The sequence below is a fragment of the Nelusetta ayraudi genome, unplaced genomic scaffold (assembly GCF_046127955.1).
Source record: "Nelusetta ayraudi isolate G7.1 ecotype Tasmania unplaced genomic scaffold, CSIRO-AGI_Nayr_v1 ptg000042l, whole genome shotgun sequence".
NCBI classification, from domain to species: Eukaryota; Metazoa; Chordata; class Actinopteri; order Tetraodontiformes; family Monacanthidae; genus Nelusetta; species Nelusetta ayraudi.
Window position 1 is genome coordinate 13065036 of NW_027466092.1, and position 14857 is coordinate 13079892.

The window sequence follows — 14857 nt, forward strand, 5'->3', positions numbered from 1 at the left end:
GATAAATGATTAATCCGCAGAGGGAGTGTCTGCCCGGCTCTGTTACCCCCAGCTGAGTCATAGTTATTCCAAAACCCTCTCTTGTCCCTGTCGTCCCTCGCAACAGTTTATGAGCAGCACCCCTCTCTGCCCAGTCAAACACTTTGTGACCAATGGCTGATTGATCTATTGGCCTGGACATTCCTTCCCTCCCTGTATGGAGACAGGATACTTTCCTCCAGCCAATCACATTTCACCAAAAAAGGAGCAGGATGAAGACAAAACCCCGGCATGTTTAGACAATCTCAGACCGGCCTCAGGAGCTCTGGTTAGAACATGTGGCTGTTTGCATCCATGTCTGTTATTAAACAATGAAAGCAATGTGAAGAATGTCATTCACAAGAAAAAGGTGTATACCGTTAAGCTTAAAGTTATCAGAATGGAGACGGGCCGAAACAACAGAAAGCAGTGGGTGCTTTACGATAAGGAAGTGCCACACAGAAGATTTTGGTGAGTTTTCTTTTTAACATATAGTTTATTGTTCAGGTGTGTATGACCTGTGAAGGAAATCTTTATTGCATTCTTTGCACTTTCAGTGAGACAATCAAGCATGTCTGAGTAAATGTTCATCTTTCCCTTATCTTTTGTATTAACGTGTCAATCTGATGTAGTTCAGCTAAACAGTTCAACGCAAGATGTATCTTTGTGTGTCCCATAAAGGCAGAATGTGTATCATTTAGTAGAATCTACTGGCAGGAGAGCATATGGAGAATATAGTTCAATATTAATTCCTAGTATCTCTATCAAAACAAACTGTGATGTTGAGGGAAAAATCTTGTATGTCATCCTAGATATAAATATTGCATCTACATTCTTGGCTGCTGCAGATACATGGTGGTGTGAGATGACAGCCTCCCTATGAGCAAACCAGCCCTTGAATATACTGTGAAAGCATATTATTTGCAAACAAAAAAAATATTTATTTTGTGTGACTTGAAAAAAAAAATGTGCATGTATTTTCTATTTGGTTTCAAGCCTTTCAGGATGCTCTCCCTTCTCTTCACCTCTTCTGTCCAGCGTCATTATGACTTTACAAGTTCATTACCCCAATGAATGAAAGATACATCATGAGATGCTTACTGGGACACATCATCAGTGATGTTCCTGAGTTCATCGGGCGTTTCGGGTCTTTCAACATCATACGTCCTCCCTCAGGTGACCCAGCCTGGGTCACCAAATTAATTGTGGCAAATCAGTGTGAACTAAAGAATCACTCATGCGTGCCTTGATGGACTAAATAGTTGTGTCACAATGATCGGTACCATTGTGACCCAATGATTAAATTGTGTCACGGCTTTGGTAGCAGGGAGGTTTTTTATTCTCTTCGGTCAATAGTTCAGCATTGTGTTGTCCTAAAGCTTCCGCTTGGGGGCGCTAAACTGATGTGTCATCCAGTTTAAGCGACTGAAGGTAATGGATGTTGGCGAATCTTGACAGTAAGAAGCCAGTTTGTGTTCTTGTTTCTCTGGTATGTCTGGCTGCTGTTGTGCAGACAGGCAGTAGTTTTTAATCTCTCTGCTTATGTGAGGAATGTTTTGGGAGCTGCGTAATCTTCCAGTAGAAATACAAACAGTTCTTCTTGGTGATAAAATTGTGCACTCCAAGTGTTTGCTGGATATATGATTGGAAAACTGGAAAACTTTCCACGTATTCCACGTAACGTTTGATTAAGTTTTCCTCTAACTGATCTTGACAATCTGTGCAGCGATCAAGCTGGTGGAGTCAGTCCTGCCGAGAGGCTGAGCCCGGAACACCTGCTGCTCCTGAGAAATGCTTTCACAGGAACTGGAACACAGACGCATCCAAACGGGCCAAACAGAAGTAGTGCAAGGAGGAGGCGAGGCGATGGAGAGCGGGGAGTTTATTTCAAAGAGTTCCGCGAGGTCCTGAGGTCTGTGATTGGTCCAGATATTGAGGATGAGTGGATTGAGAGGTTCTTCAATGAGGTAAGTCAAAGTAGAGATGAAATCAGACAACGACGACATGGTTTGATAAAAGTATACAGTACAGTAGCAATAAAATGAAATATACATTAGCAATACACAATACAATACTACAACATTTTCGATACAATACAATATTGTGTTGCAATATAATTTAATGATACCAGACTATGACATAATAATAATGATATGATACAATACTTTCACCAATGAAAAATCACCATGAATATTTTACTTCACCAAAATTTATTCAGATTATGTGAATGCACAAAACTTAAATTATAGAGTTACCATGATTTGACAAGATAAACCATGAAACTGCACTGTGATACCATTTTCCACAATATCCAGGTAGACATCAGTTGCACTGGTCAGGTGAAGTGGCAGCAGATGTGCTCCTACCTGCTTTTGGATTACGCTGAGAGGGAGCGGGCCTCCATCCCCAGGGCAGCTCTCCTGGACTGCCAGCAGCAGATCAGACACTGTTCTCACAACAAGGTGCCAGGACGATGAGAGAAAATCCCAGAGAAATCAAAACCTGCTAATGGAAAATGCAACTTGTTTTAAACATCAAAAACTACTGATGCACAAAAAATACCCACACAAAAACCTTTTAAACATGACAAAGACTTAAAAATAAATCGGGTATTACAATTGAATTCCTTCAGCGACCTCCATTATTGAGTGTATTTATATCGATGTGTCTGCAGCGGGAGCCGATGGTGCGTGTCGTGGCGGTTTCAAGTCCTCCTCCTCTGCGCTACATTAGTGTCAGTAAAGGTGGTCAGACCACGGTCTGGAGCAGCAGCCTACACGCCCTCAGAAGTCTCGGGGTGAGCGCATGTTGTTCTCCCAGTGCACTCACTGGCAAGCAAAGCAAACTAGCATGATTTAGATTATTTTTTCAATGCAGCTAGCAGGAGACCCAACAGAGGAAGTGGCCAACACAAGGAGATTTCGAGGTTGGACCACTGATGCCGTCTCTATGGCAAACGCCCACAAGGTTGCCATCGCGACAGACTGCAGGGACCTGCACTTCATCAACGTCTCCACGTCAAGCGTGTTTGAGGATGTCCACCTGTTTGGTATTTCACTAAATCACACTAAAATGCGCTGTTATTCTTTGTTGTACTAGCGTGATGCCACAAGGGGCGACACGGTGGGGAGTTTGGTTGTCCAGCTTCCTCCCGCAGTCCAAAAACATGCATGTGAGGTGAATTGGGAACTCTAAATTGTCCATAGGTGTATGTGAGTGCGAATGGTTGTTCGTCTTTGTTTGTCTCTTGTGGCCCTGTGATGAACTGGCCACTTGTCACCCTGCCTTTGCCCTATGACAGTTGGAAGAGGCTCTCTCTGAGCACTCTGAGTTCAGGAAGAAGCGGGTATTGAAAATAGAGTGATGGGTGATGCCACAAATCAAAATTTAAAATGCTTTGCTTTATCATCATCAGGGTTTCGCAGTGTCCCAACTGCTCTTTGTTACTGGTATGATGTTGAGGTAGGAACAACAGTCCGTTTACAAGTATTTATTCTCAATGAACTATTCAAGGATTACATCTATGTTCCTTTTTTCCCTTACTTGAGTGTGGAGAGCAACCCTCGCTGCTGCTGCTGGGTGATGAGAAGGGAGGAGTCCACCTCCTGTGGTTCCTCAAGCCATCCAGAGGTCTTTTTAAGAGTCCATCCAAGAAAGAAAACCTCCCACAGAGAATTTTTTTCCCGGTATGTCCCGCCTCTTTTCCTTGATTACGCCACAGACACGCTGAGCCAGTGATTGTTGTGTCTGTGGCCGCGACAGGACCTGAGCCAGCACAGCGACATGGTCTCCTACCGTCACATCCCCAACATCCACCAGGAGCCAATCAACAGAGTGATGTACGAGCCAGCAGCCGGCGTGGTCATGACATCATCAGAGAGTCCCGCCGCCTCTGTCATCTTTACAAATCTAACCCTAAAGCGGGACCCTTGTATTTGGGGAATTAAGGAGGTAATTTCTTTACATTGCAGTGTTGCTTAAAATAGGGCCAAAAAAAAAAGAAATCACGATAAATTAAAATAATTGAATTCAATTCACCATTCATTTATCCGAAATTCCCTTTTTCAATGAGCTGTAATATGAGAATGTGAATACTTTTTGTCATAAAAGAGAGCCAGTTATCAGTTCCTGATGTGAAGTGAGTGAAAGGCATCACTAGCGGGTCCAGGTGACACTGACCTGAACCTGTCTGAACTTTCACTGAAGTCTGCCGCTGCAAAGCACCGCGTTACGCAACTTATTCTGACAGTCGCCCTCAGACAGAAGCAGTACGTCAAGCAGCTATTTCTAAAGCTAAAAGCCACCCAGACAGACAGACACCCACAGTGGAGAGAAGTAGCGCCGCTCCACCAAACATCATTAAAGTGGGTGGCGGTGCTTCCCATTATTCTCAGCGGCTTCTGTGTCGAGTGCACACACACACACGCACACACAAACACACACCCGCAAGTTCAAGCCACTAATTGGAATCTGTACACCACCCTTAACAACTCCTCCTCTCGATAGACCAGACAAGTTGTTTTCTAATTAGACATGTTTTCCCCCCGTCATCGCTCTTTAAATGTCTTCAAACTCAACTCTGTGCATCTGAAAAAAAGAAGAAAAAGTGCTGTTTTGTCTCGTTGCAGGGAGTGAAATGTTTTGACTACAGCGCCACCCTGCAGTTGATGGCGACCGGCGGTTGTGACCGAGCAGTCAGGCTGTGGATTCGCTTTGTGACCTCACATCCTGTGGCAGTGCTGCTGGGCCACAGCGCCGCTGTATTGGATGTGGCAATCTACCAGCCAGCCAGGCAAATCCTCAGCTACTCCAGAGACGCTGTGAGTCAAAAAGGGAAATGGAGTTCAGTGCATGCCAGCAAATGACTAGTAAACAGTCGTTTTGAGGCTTTTCACCCATGGAGACTCTAGTGGAGCAGCATAGCGCAACTAATTAAACACTAATAAAACAGTGCTAGCTAAAATAAATAAATGCTGTATTGCTGGAACATCTCTAGGTTTGATAAAGACACAGACAAGGTAGGAAGCCCTTTGTGATGTCGCAAAGGGCTTAGGGATGCAAATTATTGATTAATTCATTAATCGTTCATTGATTGACCTTATTGATCGATTAACGATTATTTGATAAGTGGTGATTTTTTTTCTGAGAACCTAAATTTTACAATGAAAAATGTGTAAGGAACACATTATTTAACCCTTAAATAATGCTGAGGGTCCAATGTGACCCATATTTACATTAGAGAACATTAAAAACACCCTACACATCTATCCTTTGACTTTATGTTGATTTCTAATGGGTCACATTTCAACTTTTAGTTTGTTTAAAAGTCACCTGTTCCAGATATATTATGACCATCACAGTGTCTACATTGCTCTTTCCTGCCACTTCACTGTTATAATGATATTAACTACCTGTGTAAAAACGATAGTTGCAACTAATTTAATTTAATTGATTCAATTCTTAATTAACAATTAATTGATAATCGATTCATTGTTAACATCCCCAAAAGGGCTCCCTCATTTTGCTTCTGCTGATTTTCAGTAATATGAACAGCACTACCACTGGGTTTAATAATTTAGATTATTTATTTTTGCAAGGAACTCAGGGTTTGGGACATTTCCAGCCATCGCTGTCTGAAAAGCGTCCGCCTGCAGTTCCCCTGCCAGCAGCCCGCTCAGATCCTGGAACACGGCAACTTCCCCTTCCTGCTGCCGAGCCCCTCCCACTGCCAGCGGGCCCATTTAGTGGTTGGCTGCAAAGATTATCTGGCTCTGCTCCCACTGGCTGAGGGGAAAGGAGGAGAGGGTGACTGGTCTGGGGTTTCACAGCACAGCAGCAGTGGCGGCGGCAGCCCGGCCCTCCTGTCCTGTGCCCTGTACAACCCCACCCTGATGCTGCTGGTGACCGGACACGGCGACTCGTCCGTGTTCACGTGGGACGTGGAGACGGGGAGGAGGAGGCTCCACATCTTAAATGCGCACGGAGAAGAAGAAGTCACCTGCTTGGCACTGGACTCCTCCCACAGACGGCTGATCACCGCCGCCTGCAGTGGAACCATCAAGGTCCTTTTTTGGACAAACAAAAAAAAATAGAAAACAGCAATATGCATTTTCACACCTCCAAGAGGGCACTGAGTTCTTTGTTCCTCCCTGCAGGTGTGGAACTTACTGAGCGGCCTCAACTTGCACAAGCTGGAGCCGGTCACCAACTCTGCAGTGACTGGGTTGACGTGTCTGAAGGACAACAAGCTGCTGGCCGTGGGCTGGAGCCAGCGGATCGCACAGTACGACATTGCAGCAGCCAAGGTAAAATAAATGCAGGTACACTGCAGTCACTGAACAAGCCGGCTGAACTACAGTCAGCCTTTCACCTCTTTGGTTCAAACTTGTCTATAACTGCCAGTCTTGTGGCTGGATGTGCAAACAAATTTGATTTATTGGTCTGTTTCTGTAGATCACATGTATACATAAAGTATCTGAACACCAAATACAGATCTGCATCAACGACGCAATGAAGCGTTTCCCCTCATCCATCTTGCAAAGAGCCCATTGAAAGAGTTTGGAAGAACGTGGAACATGATTGGACGTACCTGCCGTCTATCAATAAAAATTGTCCCCTGCTGATGGTCACATGAAGAGTTTGAAACCACTTTACACTATTTCGTGGCTGGACCTCACATCATGCCTTTCTCATAACTTTTAATTCTAATTTAATCTGTATACTATGATTGAATTAGCACTGGCACCACTAGAAACTCTATATTGTCCAACCGTCAGGAGTGCAGCGGCAATGATATTATCTTAAACAATAGTTATTGACTTCCCAACTCTCTAGGCTCCTCTTCATCAGTTGCAGTTGCTTCCTGCTTTAGCCACAACCACAAGGAAGCTGACTGCTAATGGAATCCAAGGACTGATTGGAAAAGGACGGCAAGACGGATGAGCAGGACGTTGGAATTTTGACCAATGAGATAACGGAAGTGCGGCACGCACAGTGACTTAAGACATGAAAAAAAGAACTGTGTCAGAACATACACATCATGACGCTTTATCCTTCACTCGCCCACAATCTCTTCCCCAGATGTTGACAGCTGGACGATGAGTCACACATAAACAGCTGTCACCATAGTAAATAATCCTGCGCAGGATTAAAACACTATTTCTTAAGGAATGCCTGCAACTGTCAGAGCTCGCGAGGAATTCTCACCTCGGAAAAATATTTCCTGCAATAAAAAGTGTGATTGGATTCAACGCGCGGCGCTGTCGGTACCTTTGCGTTGGGCCTCTGCTGTGTAGATCGTTGAGGGGGAAGCACATTTACACACACTGAGAGCTGGGATATGAAAGGCATAGAAAAGCACTGCCAGTTGAAACAGTGCAAAGTGCTGTGTGGCGAATTTTCACACCTCAGATCCTTGTGTTACACGTTTCCTCTCGACCTTTTAACCACAATCTGCTCTGCGGTCAGATCCGAGACCTAAAGGCTACGGCGCTAACATTCACTATTTGTGCTTCTCCTGCAAATTCCAACCATAATACCTCTCTCAGCACTTAATGTTTCTCATTATCATGTTTCTCGCATGTCAGCACAGCCAGGCTCCTCAGAACGCAAATAAAGGCCCCAAAAAATGCGGGGATTGTTTTCTTTGGGGGGAAATCGAGTGATATCAGCAGAGTGACGCAAATCTTATTAAAAATGCGCACCTGGTGAGATCAAAGCTGCCTGCGGGACATCTGCGCCCCCGCCGCCCCTCTGATGTCCGCCGTGCTGGGCCTCCGCAGTTCCAGCGCTGTAAACACACTCTGTAAACTGGCTCTAAAAGCTCACATGCACAACCGCCTGCCAACGGTTTCTCCCTATAGAGATAAGCAATGTGCGATTTTGTAAAGAAAAGGATGGGTTTTTTTGTCTTTAGGATTTGTACGTGAAAGCAGACATGTGGTGGAAGTCGGCCGGCGTCCACAAATCAGACATCCTGGCTGTGAGCCAGTGCGCCACGCTGGGGGTCGTTGCCACGGCGAGTCACGACGCCGACCTCGTCGTCTGGAGGCTGGAGACGCAGGGAGCCGTGCAGCACCTGCACCGGTCCGCACAGTCAGGGTGAGTGCGGTCAGCTGAACACGCAGCTGTTAGCAGTACGAGCCTCCTCCCAAGAGCGACACACACACACTGAGGCCAAGTAGTGTTGTGGTGTGTGAGGAACCCGGACGTGTGGTTCCTTGCAAGATTAGACACTCTGACTGTTGTTGTTTTTAGAGGTTATTTAGTGGTTGTCTGATTACTTCCTGTCTGCATTGCCTTCAAATGCAAAGACAAAGCTATGTTCTGGGCGTCTACTTCCAACAACAAACAAGGTTTGTTTGGTTTGAGCAGTACAGGCCTCACAAAGCCAAAATCTTTTACTCTTCTGCCTCTCTTTCCCCCTCCCCTACCTGCTCCATCCGTGGCTCCGCCTTGGAACAGCAGCTAACTCTCTTGTGATTGGCCAACTGCTCACTGCCTGCGCTGGCAAGCGGAGAAGATGACTAGCCCTCAAGCAGCGACACCTTGCCCACATTTTTTAATATATAAAAAACGTCTGCTGAGGCATTACTATGATAATCAGCTCGGCTTGTGATGTAGAAAGTCCATTTAGTGTGTTCACTGATATGCCAGTAACACTAAAGTACAAGTTAAAGAGCTGCAAAAGTCAGGTTTCGATCATAGTGGGTTTTACAGAGTTTAAAAACAATTGCTTGCAGTATTTTTTCTGACCACTAGATGCCACTAACACTTGCACCCTGGACCTTTAAAGTTCATTCATTCATCTTCCATACCCACTTATTCCTATTCAGGGTCACGGGGGTGTGCTGGAGCCTATCCCAGCTGTCTTAGGGCGAAGGCAGGGTGACATCCAAGTCGCCAGTTCATCGCAGGGCCACATAGAAACAAACAACCATTCATGCTCACATGCACACCTACGGACAATTTAGAATGTTCAATTGACCTCACATGCATGTTTTTGGAGTGTGGGAGGAAGCCGGAGAACCCGGAGAGAACCCACGCAGACACAGGGAGAACATGCAAACTCCACACAGAAAGGTCCTAGGTCCGGGCCCCGAAATCGAACCCACGACCTTCTTGCTGTGAGGCGGCAGCGCTAACCACTGCGCCACCGTGTCGCCACCTTTAAAGTTGCTTTACCTTAACTTCCGCTTTATTTCCCGTTCGGCTTTTTCTTCCTGCTCGTGCAGAGCGGCGCCCCCCATCGACGGCCTTTTGTTCCTGCAGCGTCGAGCTGGAGACAGACAGCTGAAGCACCGAGGCGTCCTGGTGTCCTCGCAGGGTGGCCGGCTCAGCTTCTGGAGCGTCAGCGGCCAGGCGCGTCTCTACGGTAAGAGCAGGAGAAAAGTAAGCTTTAAACTGTGCGAGTCGTTGACAGGCGGCCATCTGTTTTAAAGGCGCTCCACTTCATTAAGGAGTAGGATTTAGGCGAGAGCCAGTGACAGTCAGACTGAACTGTCAACTTGGCCTCCCGCCTGCACCATTCCGGGGCAAGCCACAACTATGTCTCCTTCCAGAACACATCTGTGTTTAGCGGTGTGGGATTCACCCACTGGAACCGCCGCGCTCAAAGTCAGCTTGAGTGCATTTTGCTTTTTCTGTGTGTGCGTGCGTGTGTGCCCTCCTTCCAGAGGGGAATTTGAAACTGCGACATGTGTGACATAACAGCGAGCAGTCAAAGGGTAGCAATTTGTCTCCGGAGTTTATGTTTTATTCAAGTCCAGACCGCATGAAATTGGCAAAGGGGACGGACTGGATATAGACTCGCTGGGATGCAGCTTTTAGGGGAGAGCAGCTGCTGACCTGAAGGAACCCAAACCTACAGGAGACTGTTTGTCTGCGCTGGGGTGGATTTTTAGGTCATTGTCGTGGTCAGAAAACTGAAAAAAAGCTTCATTTCAACCCAAATATCAGGCCAGTTCTACGCTCCAGAGCAGCCGGGCCAGCGTGTCCTCAGCCTGGGCTCGGATCAGACTGGAAACACCGTCCTGGTGTGTGGACACTCTTCAGGCTGGCTCCAGGTCTGGGACATCTGTCACTTTGCCGCAGGCGACCAACAGCAGGTCAGACAGATGAAATACACAGAAATGTCTGCCATAAATGTATGCTGCCGTTGTTTATGTCTGAGCCGTCCCGTTTCCTCGCAGCCAGAGGAGCGACCTCCTCTGCTGAGGTCTTGGAAGGCTCACAACGCGGCGCTGCTCAGCGTGGACGTCGCCCAGGTGGCCGACAGGTCCTTTGTCCTGGCGGCGTCAGCCGACGGTTCCACGTCACTGTGGACAAGTGATGGTGATGGTGTGGGTCAGTTCGGTCAGGCAGCGGCCTGGAGCTTGACTGAGGCTGCAACCTACCAGAGGTAGGAGCAACGAGCACATTCAGGTGTCAGGGAAATTCATCCATCTTTCCATCCATCCATCCATCCTCTATAGCCACTTTATCCTCCTGGACTCAGGGTTGCAGGGGTCTGTTGGAGCCTATCCCAACTGTCAACAGGGAAATTAAAAAATAAAACACATAACTTACAGGCCCAGTAAATTACACATCTATCGAATAGAATTTGTATGTCGTTCGAAATCTCAAGGCCACCAAATTGTCACTGATGTGGGAAAGATGCGAGATCAAGTGGAAGATCAGGAAACTGGGATTAATGTGGGAGTGGCAGTGGGAGGGGCCTTTCCTGCAAGAAAGTTGCTGAAGAGCAGATGGGTTTCAAGTTTGGGTTTGATAGCCAAATAGCTAATGTGATAGCTAATGTGGCACCAAGGTCACTGTAGCATGAGGCTAAATACATTTACATATGATTTCTTACCAGTAGATGGCAGTACATCCGATACTGTGGGCCTTTAACCGGTAGAGAATTAGAAGGAAATGTGTTTTCTGTGCTATTAAAAAAAGAAATTCGCTGGAGCCACCCATCGCTAACACCGTCCCCCGTGACGCCGTCGTCACTCGCTGCATCAGAGGCCATCAGTGCTAAAAACAACCACTAGACAGTTTGTGTGCCTGTGTGTACACGGTCAAATCTGTTTGCGATTATGGCAGTTCAGTTCAGCCAGCACATAGTTTCCCAAATAAACAATGATGTCAGCACCGAGCCACGAAAAGTTTGTGCTAAATTCTCTTATGAAACTGATCTCGACATCAAAACAGCCGGGCCCAAAAAAAACAAAACAAAACTGCCTTAACTTTACACAGGATGTCAAAATTATTGATTGAAATGTAATTAAGGTCATTTTTAAGTGTATTATCTCATTTCAGTTTCTTGCTTTGACAATCATTATAACTTAATTTCGGTTTTTGCCAGTTAAGAAGAATTCCATGTGCAGATATGTCAAAATACTGATATCTCGGTCCCTGTGGCTTCTGTTGCTGCACTTTAGGTCACTTTAGGACAGGCAGTCAGATTTGACCTACTGGAGGTAGTACGTATTGAATCTACCTGCATGAAGGGCCGTCCAAACACACACTGAGCCCAGCCACTCTGTGTGGACGAACGTCATGAGTGAAATACAGCTGCAGCAGTTCTGGATCCAATAACCCGATAAAACAGCAGGACTCAGACTCAGACTCATGTCAGCGTGTGATTATGAAACCTGCAGCCTGAATCGAATGTCAACAGAGCCAAAGAGCTGCTATGACCTTTAGCCAACGGTGCTTCCTGCCTCTTCTCACGGCCACAGGAGGCCGCCGCGGGAAGCCACAGCAGCCGAGAGGGCGAGAGCGGGTGACAGCGCCATGCTCGGCGGGGTCAAAGTTCAAGTTCCTGGTCCCGCCAACAGTGGTCAGAATGGAAAAGCCCCTTCTGGAGGTGACTGTTCTGTGCAATAGTCCCCCACACACGCACACACACACACACACACACACACACACACACACACACACACACACACACACACACACACACACACACACACACACACACACACGCACTCACACGGCCTGAGACTGACCCTCTCACATTTGTCTGTGTACTGGGAATGTCCATTCCAGTAAGGTGTGTGTGTGTGTGTGTGTGTGTGTGTGTGTGTGTGTGTGCGCGCGTACGTGCACAGCTGCTACAAGTCAGCGCGGCCTCCCAAGCTAATCAAACCTGATCCTCTGATTAAATCATGGCCAATTTCTCCACATTATGAGAAGCAGAGTGAGGAGCATTCTTTGCATTCCCCCCTCGTCAGGTCTGGAACTCAGCTCGGGAACATTCGGCGATGTTCTGCTCCAAATACACAAGCCAGATATTTTTTTTTTCTTCCCCCCCTCTCTCTTTTTCCCGCAAATATTCCTTCAACCGCGCACTGCTCCTCACAGACGCCACAGACAGACTGTGAGCATTTATGCCCAGAGTGTCGGGCCCAACTTGCCAAAGCAAGTAATTAGCTGCGCTTTCCTATATCCTCACAAGCACAAACGTTATCTAAAGATGCACACGCGCGTGCATGCACAAGCACATTTTTGCATTGTTGTTTACTCTCTTCTACATTGGGCCTGGCCTCCGGAACAACCCCAGCAGCCACTGGTAGGAACCAGCAGCTGATGACTCTGCGGGTGCTGAAGCCGCCAACACTGATAATTACGCATGTGTGTGTTCACCAGTATGTGTGCGAGGACTCCGACCAGAGGGAGGCGTCATGCCAAGAGACGGGACATCTGTTTGGCCACATCCGACACAGCAGCCGCAGCTGATTGGCCAGTTTGCTGCCCCTGCAGGTGACTTGTTCTATGCTGGCTAAAAGCTCTTCTTTCTTCCTCCTCCAGGCATGATGCGTTCAGTGGTTAGGAGAGGAAATAAAGCTTTGGACCACCCTTAAAATTCTACACAATGTCAAATATTATCAGGAAATATTTGTAGAAACATATTTTTTGTGCCAGTCACAGATAAATGTAAATGTTGATTCTGTTTTCAATGCAGCTGTTTTGTTTTGCTGTTGTCTTCCTTTTATTTATAAAATAAATAATAAAGAATTTAAAAATATCCTAGGTTTTTGGGTTTCAGCGATGCGTTCAAAATACTGATAAGACAATAGTGAAATGCATTCCCACTGAGGGAAAGTGACACCAAGTTCTCCTCTCACAAAAAGCTATTATAAAATTCCTGCCTTCCATTTCAAATTTCCTGTGACAGTCAGATGCTTTCGTCAAAGATGACGTGTTTGTTTGCACCGGACATATTTTCTATTTGGAATTTCAGCTTTTACGTAATTTCAAGGTGATTTTGCAAGAGGAAAAGTCTCTTCCTGCTGTTCAAGCGGCAAAAACAACAACACACACACCCTGTTCATTTCATCACTCTCCAGGGACCCGCTGCTTACCGCTGAATGTGACAAGTCTGCAAACCTCAGACAGACGCTGCTGCGGAGTTTGGGAGAAGCAATTGGACTCAATCTTGTGTGATCCCTCTGGTTTTTCTTATGCTGTTCCAACTTGAATACATGCGCTCATATCGCCCATGTAGAAGGTTTTGTGTAAACATGAGTCAACATGCTACAGCACAGCAGCAAGCCACGCTAGCTTTGCTTCCTGCAGGTGACGTGGATGCTAGCTAAACAAGCCATAGACCGGCTCTGGTTTCTTGTGGTTCGTCGTCAACACAACTGGACAAACTGTCACTCGCACACATGCAAATGTTGAATAAGTAATGTTAGCTAGCAAAAAAGGGGGGAGAGAGAGTTCATTGGACTCCTTTTTCCATTCGTTATTTTAATGTCATTACTAAATGTTATGGCTAATCAATAATGCTAACGCTAATGGCATTTTTCTTGATCCTGAACTCTTTTTTTCCCCTCGTTTGTTCTACAGAGTGCAGATTACTTTTCAGCGTATTATGTAAAAACACTCGTGGGACCGTCTGTTGTCATCAGCGGCGCTCTGGTTTCGTACGCATGCTTGTGGCCGACACGGAACCACAGGTCAGAACTCGCAGCTATAAAAGGCCTCGATCAATGCAGGAGGAATGTGAGGGCACAATTTGACTTCCTGTCGACTCAGAGCTGCGGCCGCTGCCACTGATGCTCTCCAAAAATATGCCATGATTGATGAGAGGGGAAATAATGAGAGAAGGACACAAAACAGTAGCAGAAGTGAAGAATTCTGCTGCACAAAAAAAAGTTCAACTCACAAGTGATCACAATAAGTTGGGTTTTTTTTTTGTTTTTGCTGTCTGGATCTATTCCTAAATTTCACGTTAACTCCTATTTTTTTCTCATACCAGGCCCACTTGGAGTGCCGGAAGGCTGTAATTGTCGTCTATGGATTTACCTCTTAAACCAGATAATGAGGAGTCATTGGTCTGACTCATGTCAAAAACTCCTCGATGTGTTAAAAGCAGACAATACTTGCTTTCTGATTAGTCTATTTTTTAATCTGTTTTGATCCATTTTCCTTTTCCATCAAAACCGTCCACTGCGTATGTACCCATAATGTTGCTAGACATTGTAGCAGAGCAGCAGAATACAGCCAAGCTAAGAGCATCTGGACGGCCGTCTTACCTCCTAAAACAACTGCTTGTTGCTGTGACTGCACCAGAGAACCTCCAACACCAGGACCCTGCAGCTGTTCAATCACTTGCTGAAGGCAGCGAGGACGTGGACGGGTGGAAGGGAAATAACTTGTAACACAAATGTGAACATGAATCGCTGTGTTGTCCAAAAGAAATTTACAAACTCGTAAATTATTCAAATTGTATTTAAGGCAGCTGAAATTATGCAGAAATAATTCAAGCCAGAACCAATGAGCAATGGACCAAATGTGTTCTTCTCTCCTCAATGCTTGTTCCCCCTACGTGCTTCACCAGTTCTTACAA

General features: G+C 46.1%; 1 protein-coding gene and 2 long non-coding RNA genes across 6 annotated transcripts; 1 reads left to right on the forward strand and 2 right to left on the reverse strand.

The window, feature by feature from the left end:
• Positions 1-126: 126 nt before the first annotated feature.
• LOC142893734 (cilia- and flagella-associated protein 337-like) lies at positions 127-14790 on the forward strand. Of its 4 annotated transcripts, XM_076034587.1 has the most exons (17): positions 127-489; positions 1745-1985; positions 2334-2480; positions 2693-2815; positions 2896-3067; positions 3434-3480; positions 3567-3704; positions 3781-3969; positions 4647-4838; positions 5616-6080; positions 6174-6323; positions 7934-8118; positions 9252-9391; positions 9976-10124; positions 10209-10417; positions 11742-11869; positions 12814-14790. In XM_076034587.1, exons 1-17 carry the CDS (start codon positions 197-199, stop codon positions 12864-12866), a joined length of 3021 nt encoding a protein of 1006 aa, XP_075890702.1. In that variant the 5' UTR covers positions 127-196; the 3' UTR covers positions 12867-14790. The 4 variants fall into 4 exon arrangements, with proteins under 4 accessions (XP_075890702.1, XP_075890706.1, XP_075890703.1 ...); XM_076034591.1 differs by lacking the exon at positions 2334-2480; XM_076034588.1 differs by lacking the exon at positions 12814-14790 and having other exon boundaries at positions 128-489; positions 11742-12552.
• On the reverse strand, positions 495-1089 carry LOC142893738 (uncharacterized). Its single transcript, XR_012927742.1, has 2 exons — positions 948-1089; positions 495-860 (listed from the first exon to the last, which is right to left on the reverse strand). It is a non-coding gene; the product is annotated as an uncharacterized LOC142893738 (long non-coding RNA).
• LOC142893737 (uncharacterized) lies at positions 8539-14676 on the reverse strand. The gene is made up of 3 exons (XR_012927741.1): positions 14544-14676; positions 9185-9386; positions 8539-8804 (listed from the first exon to the last, which is right to left on the reverse strand). It is a non-coding gene; the product is annotated as an uncharacterized LOC142893737 (long non-coding RNA).
• Positions 14791-14857: the final 67 nt, after the last annotated feature.